This window comes from Herpailurus yagouaroundi, unplaced genomic scaffold (assembly GCF_014898765.1).
Source record: "Herpailurus yagouaroundi ecotype Mexico unplaced genomic scaffold, PumYag 182, whole genome shotgun sequence".
Taxonomy (NCBI): Eukaryota; Metazoa; Chordata; class Mammalia; order Carnivora; family Felidae; genus Herpailurus; species Herpailurus yagouaroundi.
The window spans coordinates 38,010,354-38,022,747 of NW_024412413.1; the positions used below are offsets into that span (position 1 = coordinate 38,010,354).

Consider the following 12,394-nt stretch of genomic DNA (forward strand, 5'->3'; position numbering starts at 1 on the left):
CCACTGCCTTACTTTCTGGTGGTTTTCTGTCAGTCTTGATGTTCCTTATCAAGGAACACATCACCCTGATCTCTGCCTTGCTCTTTGTGGTGTTTTCCTTGTGTGCATATCTTATTTCCAAATTTCCCATTTTTAGAAGGAAACCATCATATTGGATTGGGGCCCACCCTAAAAATCTCTTTTTAATACTTCAATAAGAACCATATCTCTAAGTAGGTCACATTCTGAGGTACAGGGGATTAGGACTTAAACATATGAATTTTGAGAGGACACAATTCAACCCGTAACAATAAGAAGTTTACCATAATGGCTAAAAAAGCAAATAAAACAATTGAGAAATACAGAGTATTGGTAAAGATGCAGATTTTTATACATTGCTACTGGGGTTTTAATTGTGAGAATGGAATTTATTTAGCATATCTATGAATATTTAAAGCAGCACTATCCTTAATAACCCACGATAGAATCTAGCCAAATGTCCATCAACAGTAGAATGATGAATTGTGGTATAATTATACAATGGAATACTATATAACAACGAAAATAAGATACTTCCATTTCTATAGCAGGGATAAATCTCATATTGAGTGAAAGATGTAGACACAAAAGTACATATTGTATGATTTTATTTATAAAAAGCTAAAAAATCAAAACTAAAAAGCAAAACTAATCTGCGGTGAGAATAGTTAGAATATTGGTTACTGTTGGTGTTAGGTCAGTGACTGAGAATATGACATAAGAGGTCTCCATTGGGCTGAGTTATCACTATATTGCTTTAATATTAGGCACAAGAAAACCTAACTTGATTATAAATGAATGTATTAGAACAAATTAGTAATGTTTTTGAAAAACGTAAACAATATATACTCTCTCTGCTACCGCCAAAAAAACAAAAACAAAAACAACTACTACCTTGATTTTTACAGACTTTTATAATTTAAATGGGGGGAGAGGAACATGATAAACGGTTGAAGTTGAAGAATATATCCCAGAGTATTCTTTATTTTTTTTTTCTGGAAAAGCTATACATTTCTCTCAGAAAGAAAAAAAAATTAACAGGAAAACTTAAATTTTAGCATAAAATTAAATTCTGGGTTTTATTTCCCTTTTTACAGGATTAGAAAAAAAGTTATCATTTTTTTTTCACATTTCCTTCTTAGTTCTTTAACATTCTTTCCTTTCTGTGGAACATTGTCGTCTTCTATTTTGCTGATTTTTATGTAGAATTCTGTCAACTCATAATGAGAACAATGGAAAAAATATAAATGATAGAATATACTATGACACTCCAGACCAAAAGTCTGAAAAAGGCACATATGACATTTTTCTCTAAGGATTTTAGTTTTAGAAAATAAAATTGCAAGTGTTTTATATCTCAATAAAATGCTACTTTCAACCTAAAAGGAAAAACAACTTGTGACTTGACCAAGTGCTTGATTTTTGCATCAGCATGTGATTGAAACATAATGAATTGACAAAATAGTGGGGTAAATCTCGGGCTATGGAATCCCTGTTCTATCTTACTCTTCTGTTCTTTGATTTATTGCTTCAGGTTAAAAAAAAAAGCTCTTCTAGTCTATATTCAGTATTTAATTAGTGGTTAAAAAACAATGATGAAAAACCATATTAGCTTCTCATTTTTCTGTCTTTACTAAAGAGCTATATATCAAGGCAGGAATAAGAAATGCTCCTGTCTGGTAATAAAAAAACATTAAGCTTGGGACAGATCCCTGGAGCTCCACAACCGCACAGGAAACACCGTGAGACATTGTATTCCATGTGCTGGAAGTGCTTTTCAGTGATAACAAACACGCTTCAAAAGACAACTTTTTTTCTAGGCTAAAAGTAGGACAGGTTAGCTCTGAGAATGAAATGCAATACAAGGGGGCCAGGCGCATTGGGGAGTAGATAAAGAAATCAGCATAAATGCTGACTTGGCCAGACACTTGTGGCTTATTTCAGCCGGTAGTTTTGTTTATTGTGCGAAATACTGTCGCCTAAAACGATGCACCTCTTTTCCTAGATGTGTTGGTGTGGAGCAACGATCGAGTGATTCGCTGGATACAAGCAATTGGACTTCGAGAATATGCAAATAATATTCTTGAGAGTGGTGTGCACGGCTCACTGATAGCCTTGGATGAGAACTTTGACTACAGCAGCTTAGCTTTGTTACTACAGATTCCAACACAGAACACCCAGGCAAGCCCCTTTCCGCTGTAGTTGCACTGTGCCCTAGTTTATAGAGCGATAAAGTACACTTGTAGGGAGAAAAAAAAAAAAAGTTGGCTGTGTATTCATGAGCCCTAATGAGAGTTAGCTCAGCTCAACCTTTGAAATATGGCACTGGGGCTTTAATTTGAAGCCACTGGATTTCTAGCCAAAACAAAATCATAAAATTAATCAGGAAAAGGGATTTAGAGGTTATGTAGTCCAGCCTTCCACCTGAATACCAGATTTCCCAAAACAATGTCCCTGGCAGATGGCTTTCAGTCTCTGTCTCTCTGAGAGGCGTTCATTTCTATTTACATGTCTGAATTAGACAGACATTTAACACTGAGTATGCCACTGGTTCCCCAACCTGGATAATTATTCAAATTGGCCGAGTTTCTTAAAAATTTAAAATAAAACCTACAAGCTACAGCACAGGCCTAAGAAATCAGATATCCAGAGATTGGGTATAGGAATCCAATTTATCTAAAGTTTCCCCAAATAATGAGCATTGGCCAGGTTTGAGAACGACCTCTATAGACTTGACAGAAATTTGGCAGTCTAACTTCATTTTTTATTTTTTTCATTTATTGCAAAGTTTATATAAAATATTCAGTTGGATTAAAGTAATGAAGTGCCCCTTGACCTCAGACATGTATGTGAGGCTGACTATAAAGAAAATGGCCCTACCTTGTATTTATAAATAAACTTGCAATGGCTTTTAGACACGGAGGACTAAAATCTTAAGACGCTTTAAATAAAACAGGATTGTAATGTTTTCTCAGATGAATATAATCTCTATGATATTTAAAGTAAACTGTGACCTCAGTGATAGTAACTGTAGTTTGATGTCAACAGGCAAGGCAGATTCTTGAAAGGGAATACAATAACCTCCTGGCTCTGGGAACTGAACGGCGGCTGGATGAAGTAAGTCCTTATCTGTCATTCACAAGGGATCTAAGAGTACAAATAAAACAACTTTCAAGGAATAGTGCTCAAAAATCAATCAGAAGCTTGTTCTCTGGATAGAATCTAGAATTTTCCCCAGTATTGTGCCTAATTATTAAATTTTATTAGTCATTTGGTTTTGGAAAAACCTTTATGCATTCATAAATATTATCATATCAGCAGTTAGAAACACCTAGAAGTAATTTAAAAACAGATTCTTATGAGTTGTGATGGCAAAATTATGATGAGTGACCTTTTTTAAAAAAGCAGTGATAACATTAATCCTGATAAACTCAGCTTTTAAATAATTGTGTGCTGACTTCCTAAATATCAGTGTATCCTACAATAAATTTTAGGATATTACAATGAAAAGAAAACTTGCTTTCGGTAAATGGGAAGCTTTTCATTATTTTAGAAAGTGACATTGAGTTTTCCCTGAAAACATATGAGTAACATTTTAACAGTCATAGGATTTAAAAGTTACATGAAGAGTAAGAATCCCAAACATAATATATGCATGTTTAAATTATTTGGAAAATAATAAACATATGAGTAGACTCCTGAGACAAAGGAATACAAGGAACATTAGCAAACTCTGTGCATTGATAGATGCTGTGGATTTTATTAGTCCTTCTGAGTTTTTTACAGGGTTTTTCTGGAAGAAGTAGAAAGAAAACCCGAGTATGAAATGGAAAACACAGAGAGGCATAATTCTGTGTTGCAAAATGCAGGCGTTTCTTGACTAGAAAGAAAAGCTGATTAAAATAATTTTGTGAATGAACCCAGCAAATCCTAAAATGAGGCAATTATTTCACATTCAAATGAGCAAGGAAGATGATCTTGGATTTATAAAATCCAAGCTTTCCTTTGTAGAGGAGGTTATAGACAGATTAGCTCTAGTCTTGGCCTCAGCTAACTTCCTATAAATCCATACTCCTGTCCAAGCAGAATAATGATTGCTATTTTTTTTTTAATTTTTTTTTCAACGTTTATTTATTTTTGGGACAGAGAGAGACAGAGCATGAACGGGGGAGGAGCAGAGAGAGAGGGAGACACAGAATCAGAAACAGGCTCCAGGCTCTGAGCCATCAGCCCAGAGCCTGATGCGGGGCTCGAACTCACGGACCGCGAGATCGTGACCTGGCTGAAGTCGGACACTTAACCGACTGCGCCACCCAGGCGCCCCAATGATTGCTATTTTTAAAACAGTTAATACTTAACTGATTTTAATTTTATAAGTTGTTTGATAATCTTTTTAATCCTTATTCTTAATTGTTGAATCAAAAAGATAATCTACATAAGCACTACATGCTTTTGAATGCAATTATTCTTCTTGTTTAAAAGTTGCAAAAGGAGGGGCACCCGGGTGGCTCAGTCGGTTGAGCATCTGATTTTGGCTCAGGTCATGATCTCATGGTTCACGGGGTCAAAGCCCACGTCGGGCTCTGTGCTGACAGCTCAGAGCCTGGAGCCTGCATGGAGTTCTGTATCTCCCTCTCTGTCTGCCCCTCCCCTTCCTGCTCTCCCCTGTCTGTCTCTCTCAAAAATAAATAAACATTAAAAAAATTTTTTTAAGTTGCAAAAGGAATGTTAATAAAAATTATTGGGGTGCCTGGGTGGCTCAGTCGGTTGAACGTCCGACTTCAGCTCAGGTCATGATCTCACCACTAGTGAGTTCAAGCCCCGCATCGGGCTCTGTGCCGACAGCTCACAGCCTGGAGCCTGCTTGGGATTCTGTGTCCTGCTCTCTCTCTGTGCCCCTCCCTTGCTCATGCGCGCTCGCGCTCTCTCTCTCTCTCTCTCTCTCTCTCTCTCAAGAATAAATAAAAACATTATAAAAATTTTTTAAGAAAATAAAATAATTAAAGAACCATCCTATTGCTACATTTTAAAATGTGGATTGACTCAAAGGAGCCAGGTAGAGACTCAAGCATATATGAGTTAGTGTTGCTTTCTGAAAGTAATAAAAAGCCGAAAGGTCTAAATGGTATGTGACTATCTGCCTTTAAAATGTGCTGCATCTTTTTCTTATTTATTAAATAAAGAACACAGTACATGATTTTATCATTCCAACCCTGTAGTCTCTTTTGTCCTAGTTTTTTGTTTGTTTTTGTTTGTTTGTTTGTTTTTGTTTTTTGAGTGTGAGCAAAAGTAGCTAAACAACTTACCCAGAACCTGTGCTTGTTTCTGGGGCTGATTACATTCAGCCCCCACTGAAAGAATTTGAGAAGTGCTCCTGTGCTTCTACAGACTTTCACTTCAAGTTAGTGGATATCCTTTATCCTCACCTCATGGAAACTTTTTCCTCTGATGTTGCTGATAGGTCCCATTAACTTTCTGAGGGAAGACAGTGCTAAAAGAGCAAAAGAGATCATGATTTAAATCCTCCACTTGCTTATTTTTGAGTCCCTAACCCTTACATTGCAGGAGTTGTATATCCCTACACTGTAATATAGTGTTTTGTAGAACTGAAGAGTGTTTATGTTTATGCAACAACTCTTCCAAAATTCTGATTTCCAAGAAATCAGAGGCCACAACTGCGAACTTCTGCTTCTTTTCTCTATTTATAAACATTTGGAGGCCTAGGACAATGTAGAACCTGGCAGTGGAGAAAAGGAGTAGCAGACATCTCTTAAATTGTAAAATGGCTCCCTAATCTAAACAAAATTTAGATTTGGATGCTATGGATTCTAGTAGAACAATGGATATATATAATTTCATAGGTGATTTCATTTTTTCCAAATTGACTCTGAATGTCAACTAAATTAGCAGTCCATGATGAAGAATACCTTATAGTTTTACTTATTTAGAACAATGATAATTTGAGCTAAGTATTGACCTATTATTCTATATGCCAAAATGAAGTCACCTGAGCTAATAAAGGTAACCACACACACTGAGATTAACTTCAGGGAATAGATAACCATTCCCTACATGAAAAACATAGTGACATAAGAAGATAAGATCTACGTAGAATGATTAATATTTTCCTTAGAATTTGACATAAAGAGTAACTTGTGTTTAATAAAGAATAATACTTGCTAAACAGTAGATTACATATCACTCCTTGTGAATATAGAGAAAGTTCATTGTATCTAAGCAGATGCTTTGTGTATGCGCAGAGAGGGAAGAGATTATATCATTATGATATAACAGAATCAGCAGCCAGAAATACATTTGTAAAACAGCAACCAGAATTATATTATGCTTTTAGTGGTGTCTAAAGAGCTAAAAGGATGGTTTCCAAGCTCCACAGGTTTTTCAATAAACCACAAGTTAATTCATTATCAGCTGAAATCTAACAAATGACAAATTTGGTTTCTTACACAAACTATAGGTTATTTATCGGATATGATCCAGGCTGTATCAAATATAGCTCTCCCATATGTCTCTTGTTTACTTAAAAGCAAAACTCATGAAATAGTTATTTAAGTTTGTGAGTCAAACACGGTTTGTGTAACACTTAGTGAACTAAATATATAATCTCATACTATAAAATCAGTTGGCATAAAGTGTGACAAAGAAGAGATAATATTGGGGTTTTACTTTAGGTTTTCAAAACGATTTACTTTTACAGATAGCAAACCTTAGATTTGGAGTCAGAGGAAAATTTTTATGAAAACATTTCTGCTGCAAATCTCCTGTGTTATTGTTTTGGAATCAGTAGAACTCTCCAAATAAAACATAATATTCCATAGGTGTGCTTTACAGACAGACTGTAGATATCAGTGTTGCATGTTTCTAAGTGCACAGTTTTAAGGACCTGGACTAGTTTACTTGTTATTACATCCAATTATAATTCTGTACTGGCAGAGCGATGATAAGAATTTCAGGCGTGGGTCAACATGGAGAAGACAGTTTCCTCCCCGTGAAGTACACGGAATCAGCATGATGCCTGGGTCCTCAGAAACGTTACCAGCTGGATTTAGGTTAACCACAACATCTGGGCAGTCGAGGAAAATGACAACGGATGGTACAGTAGTTTTGCATTTCTGCTTATAAAGTAAAAAAAAAACCAAAACAAAACAAAACATGTTACCTGTTTAGCAAATGCTAGTATCGTTCTCTGACTTTGCATAGCTTTCTGGAAATTCTTAAGTTGGTTTGCTCTGCTTGAAGTTTACTTTGCTTTCATCAAAAACAGACTCTTGCAAACGGCTGATGCATGAACCCATGGCACCTCATTCACATTATTAAACATAATTTATAAAATCCTGGAAAGGACAGTTTTGGCTAATGTCCACATCTAGGAAGAACAATACTCATCTGCATGATTTGTGTTTCTTTACTCTTCTATTCTCAAAGCAAAGAATTTGTTTAGTTAGAAGATGAATTCGGACTAAAAGGTCCTTAGTAAATGGAAATTAACTCCACAGTCACCCTACATGTTTGAATATTGCAAGTTTTGTATTTCATCTTAGAAACCCAGATTCATCAGATATTTTCACCTCTGACCAAGGCAGAAGGCCTTAAATAAACAAGCACAACTATGAGAAGAGAATTAAACAAACACAAAGCCAATAGTAATTTCCCAATTAGTATTATTTCCTTCTGTGGACATTAGACTTGTGTTATATACCTCACAAAGGAAAACAGCCATTCTGAAGGAGAGACCACTTTGAAATAGCAGTCACGAAATTATTTCTATTTGGTAGACATTAAAAGAAAAAAAAATGGCCCCACTCTCTTTATTAAGACAATTGCCTAGAACCATTATTTCTTTTCAGGGTTGTAGCTATCATGGCCCTTAAAATTAGTTCCAGTATAACCCGTGATCTTTGTTCTACATGTCTTCTAACTTGTTAATATCATGGAACATATTTAAAAATTCAGGAGGAATTTATTGCAATTAAAATTAGTGAAGAAGCTCTTCAACACTTGGAGGGGGAAAAATCCTCTATCCTGAATTCTCTGGGAGCAATCTTTGCTTCAAAAACAGAAACACCATGGAGAGCTGCTTTTGTTACAGGCTTCATCTAAGGAGGAATACACAGCAACTCGAAAGTACAGTCGAATCACAATGGAATAAGTTTTCATTAGTAACTTGGTCTAGCGGGAAGGGATAGGAGTGGCTGATGTCTGAGAGAAAGAAGGTCTACCAGTATGTTCAGGATCCCTTTACGCAGGGGATAATCTTTCTCATCTGAGATTTTTGTACTCAATCATCCAAGTTCCTCTAAAGCCCTTTTCTCCGTTTGCAGTTGCTTCATCAAGACTGCAGAGGTTAGACAACTCCACTGTTCGCACATACTCATGTTGACAAGCCACTCAAAGGAGGCAGCACTGACTTGCTGTGAGTAGCTTTCCTCGGCTGACAAAAAAACAAACCACCCAAAAATGGAACCGACATAGAGTAGTAAATCCACACGATACTCTCTGGTATGGCCTGGCAGTACAGAGGGGAGATGACCCTTTTGGACTGCTAGAGGGTGGAAGAGGAGTCTTAATATCGTAGCTCTTAATCTCATTTTTCTGATCACCATCTGTCTGCTCTGATTTAAGGTCCATCTGTTGGAGGCCTATCACTATCTTATTACACATCAGCAGGTCGCAGCCCCAGCCACCACCATCTACTTTTCAGTAGTATTTTATATGGACGCACATAGCGTTTTATTGAAGAGAATTCGGCACTCACAGAGTAACACACTTTTAAGTGAATAATATAGGGAAAGTTAAAGCAAACAGAAAGTGATTCTAGTAGGTACACGGAATCAACTAGCAGCAGAAGCAGGTAAATGATGTAGAGGTAGTTTATTATTAGAAGCCAAAGTATGACTGATAATTTTGAATTTCAGTGTATTGTTTTTCATCACTGATTTATATTTGCTGAAAACAAATATGAGCTTTAAGGATCTGGGGCTCACAGCATAGGAACAAAGTGAAATTATAAGAATGGCAAGTAGGACTAAAACCTTGATATATAATTATAAGATATTAGGCATTTGTATTTAGAGAAATACTGGCTGATGGGATCTACTTCCAAGTCCATACAAAAATGGAGTTTTATTGAAAAACGGTTGTAGTAAACCTGTGGTTTCCTAGGCTGTACATGTCAAATGCTCATGAAACTTGTTTGACCTAAAACTGAGTTTTACCAAAATATTTACCATTTATAATAAATTAATATTTTGAAAAAGACTTTTTAGAGCAATATTTAGAACCCAGTGCGTGCACAGGGACAGGGAGAAGAAGCAGTTACAGGCAGAGGAACAGCTCATCTTGTGTTGTTTATTGATCGCCTTGAATGAAAGCTCCATGCAATTTCTTGTTGGTCTTTGGGGCCTACTATGGGAGCTGGTGTGCTGCCTTATTTGGGTCACTGTTTGAAGCTGCTGATAAAATAAAAAGCTTTAAGAGATTTAATTTCAGAATGTAAAACCCTAACATTAAAAATTTAATTATGGTATACAATTTGGCATCTAATTAGGCATGATCTAAAGTATATAATGATTTGGCTAAATAAGAGGCTTTCCAAAATACTGTTTGTAATAGCTTCTACACATAACATGATAATTTCCCCAGGAACTGAATACTTCACTAATTTACAAATGACTAATATGTTGAATAGGGCTCGCTTCTTAGTTTTCGACTGATGGGTAGAATTACTCTTTAGCTATTTGCAGTTTGTATTTTGTGCATGGCATTCTATAGTTCATATTTCCTAATTTTTACCATTAAATAAGATAAAGGTATTTGTTTACAATAACCCAATCAAGGACAGCCAGTTTCTGTTTTGACAAAACATTAACACTTTTATAATTAAAATAATTCAGAACATATTTATCATTTCATTTGTGTCAGAAATAGAAATTGTGAGCTTTTTCTAAGTATATTATGACAGGAAGAATCAGTGATGCCACATCACTGATCCAGACACTGATCCAGATCCTTTGAAATATGGTGTTTTTGTCACAACAAAGATGTCTTTTCAGGGGCGCCTGGGTGGCTCAGTCGGTTGAGCGTCCAACTCTTGTTTTTGGCTCAGGTCATGATCTCGTTTGTCAGTTAGAGCCCCACTTTGGGCTTGGAGCTGACAGCACAGAGCCTGCTTGGGATTCTCTCTCTCCCTCTCAGCTTGCCCTTCCCCCTGCCCAATTTCAAAAAAAAAAAAAAAAAGCAAGAAAAGAAAAAAATAAAGGTGTCTTCTTTTTAAGAGCTCTAAAAGATATGAACTAGAATAAGAATCCGTTCCATGAAAGAAGGCAACTCGACCGAATTTACTGATGAGCAAGCTGCAGATTTTTCAAAAGGACTGCTCACATTTTCTATGAATACCTTTGTTTATATTTACTGCCATGCTTTCCACAAACTTGAGCAAATCTTGTGATTTATTAAATTGGCTTGCACAAAGTTGGAGAAGGAGCAAATGTTAATTATGTCCAGCTATCGGCCAGATCCTAGATGGCGTTCCGTTTGTAGACCCTAAGATGGAAGTAGGCAGGCTCCATGGAGGAGTCTTACTGGTGGTACAGGGGGACTTTCCAGTCCGGGAGCTGACAGCAGACTAACACTGTTCATTAAATATTTCAGATGTCGTCTTTTCAGCCTACTCTACCTAAAGTGCACTACCATCTATGAAGACAAACAGTAAAAACCTTTGTGAAGACTGAATTCTAAGGAAACAACCACCAGTGGTTTATTATGCTGAAAATGTGATTTTGGGGGAGTCAGATATTAAGTTTGATTAGTTTACTACAATTGTAAGAAAATGCTTAAGTCATTTGAATAATAAGCATCATCCACGTCATAAATTCTGTACAACAGATGCTTTTATGAAATGGAGCCACTCGTTTTTTCATGTTTTATTGTAAAATACTAGGCATTTATGTATTACTGTGTATGTATTTCTTTTTAAATGTGTAAGTCTTATGTAAATGGATATAAATATGATTTTTAAAAAAATAAAATATATGGTTCATGGAGTCTCGAGTGCAAACATTTGACAATTCCAAGTACTGTTTGTATTTTACCATTCCACCATTTTTACAGTTTCTGAATTGTACCAGTCAAATCGATATGTTTCTCCTTCAAGTCTGTCAATACTTAAAGCTGAAAACCTGCCTCTGATCATGTAAAAAGGAATGATTTAACCTGGAACTGGAGCCAAAAATAGTCCTTTAAAGGCAATCAGGGATGTCCTATATCTTTAGAAATAGCACTGTGATGGCTCGATCTCCTTTTCAACACAAAACAAAGCTAAACTGTTTACAAGAGTCAAGAGCAAAAATTTAAAAAAATAATTTATAAGGAATAAACAGCATCTTCTCTTGTTATCTGTGGACCAAGAAAAAAGAGAAAAAACAAACAAAAAAAAAAACTTCTTTACTAAGAACATGTTCATCAGATATCTCGAACCGCCAGCCGGCACTGTTCAGTGAATGTCAACCACTGCAGAGTCCGAGGCTCATTTCCATTGAAAAAAAACAAAAAACCCAGAAACCTTTCCCTTTTGTCAATGTAACAGGGCATTAGCCAGACTCATGTCTAATGTTATAAGCTTCTAGCCAAGATGGCCTTGTTGCGACTTCCCTGAAGTCAGTCTTATCAGAGGAAATAAATGAAAGACAGAATGATTAACATATATAGTGTATAAAAGTATAGAAGAGTGATCTCTTCCCTGTGGCTTTATTTGGTGGTGTTACTGTTGTTTATTCTTTGTTTATACGGGAGATTTCAAAGTAAAACCTATTTAATAATACCATTTATCTAACTGCTGATTTTCTGCTGCTTGATCTTATGAAGCGCAAGACCTGTCATTAGTAATTTCCTTTTTGTATTTAATTTGCTGTTTGCACGTACATTACATTTGTTTTGATGTCTATTTTTGTTTAACAGATTCAGTCAAAAGGTAATGGTAACAGAAACCCTCTCCATTGTCAATAAAAAAAAAATACTTACAGTTCTCTGTTTAATCTTTGTTTTCTAGTCACATAATATTTAAACTATAATGAAAATTGGTCTTCTAGTGACTTTCAGTCTATTTTTTACCTTCAAAAGTGAGTCTGCCACAAGAGGGAGCACTGAACTTGCGTATGAAGGTGATTTTTTTTAATTTTCTGGAAATGTTGCCTGAGCAGAAACAATGCAAAGGAGCTTTCTCAGCTCATCTGATCACTGGGATCTTGACTTAGGGAAATGAAATATAATACAGAAACTATGATATTATAACAACACACTAGATCTGTATCTACTCTCAATACATGACTTAGAGAATATCCAGTAAGAAATGTTATTCGTT

The 12,394-nt window shown here is 35.9% G+C and overlaps 1 protein-coding gene across 20 annotated transcripts in view; it reads left to right on the plus strand.

Moving 5' to 3' along the window:
- PPFIA2 (PPFI scaffold protein A2) overlaps nucleotides 1–12,059 on the plus strand; it is a 478,162-nt gene extending 466,103 nt beyond the window's left edge. For 19 of the 20 annotated variants that reach the window (XM_040491314.1, XM_040491316.1, XM_040491319.1 and 16 more), the window contains 5 exons: nucleotides 2,024–2,199; nucleotides 3,067–3,135; nucleotides 6,970–7,129; nucleotides 8,358–8,449; nucleotides 10,687–12,059. In XM_040491314.1, coding sequence (XP_040347248.1) covers nucleotides 2,024–2,199; nucleotides 3,067–3,135; nucleotides 6,970–7,129; nucleotides 8,358–8,416 — 464 coding nt within the window. In that variant the 3' untranslated portion in view covers nucleotides 8,417–8,449; nucleotides 10,687–12,059. The remainder of the gene's footprint in view (nucleotides 1–2,023; nucleotides 2,200–3,066; nucleotides 3,136–6,969; nucleotides 7,130–8,357; nucleotides 8,450–10,686) is intronic. The other variant, XM_040491318.1, reaches the window with a different exon arrangement.
- The last annotated feature ends 335 nt before the right edge of the window (nucleotides 12,060–12,394 follow it).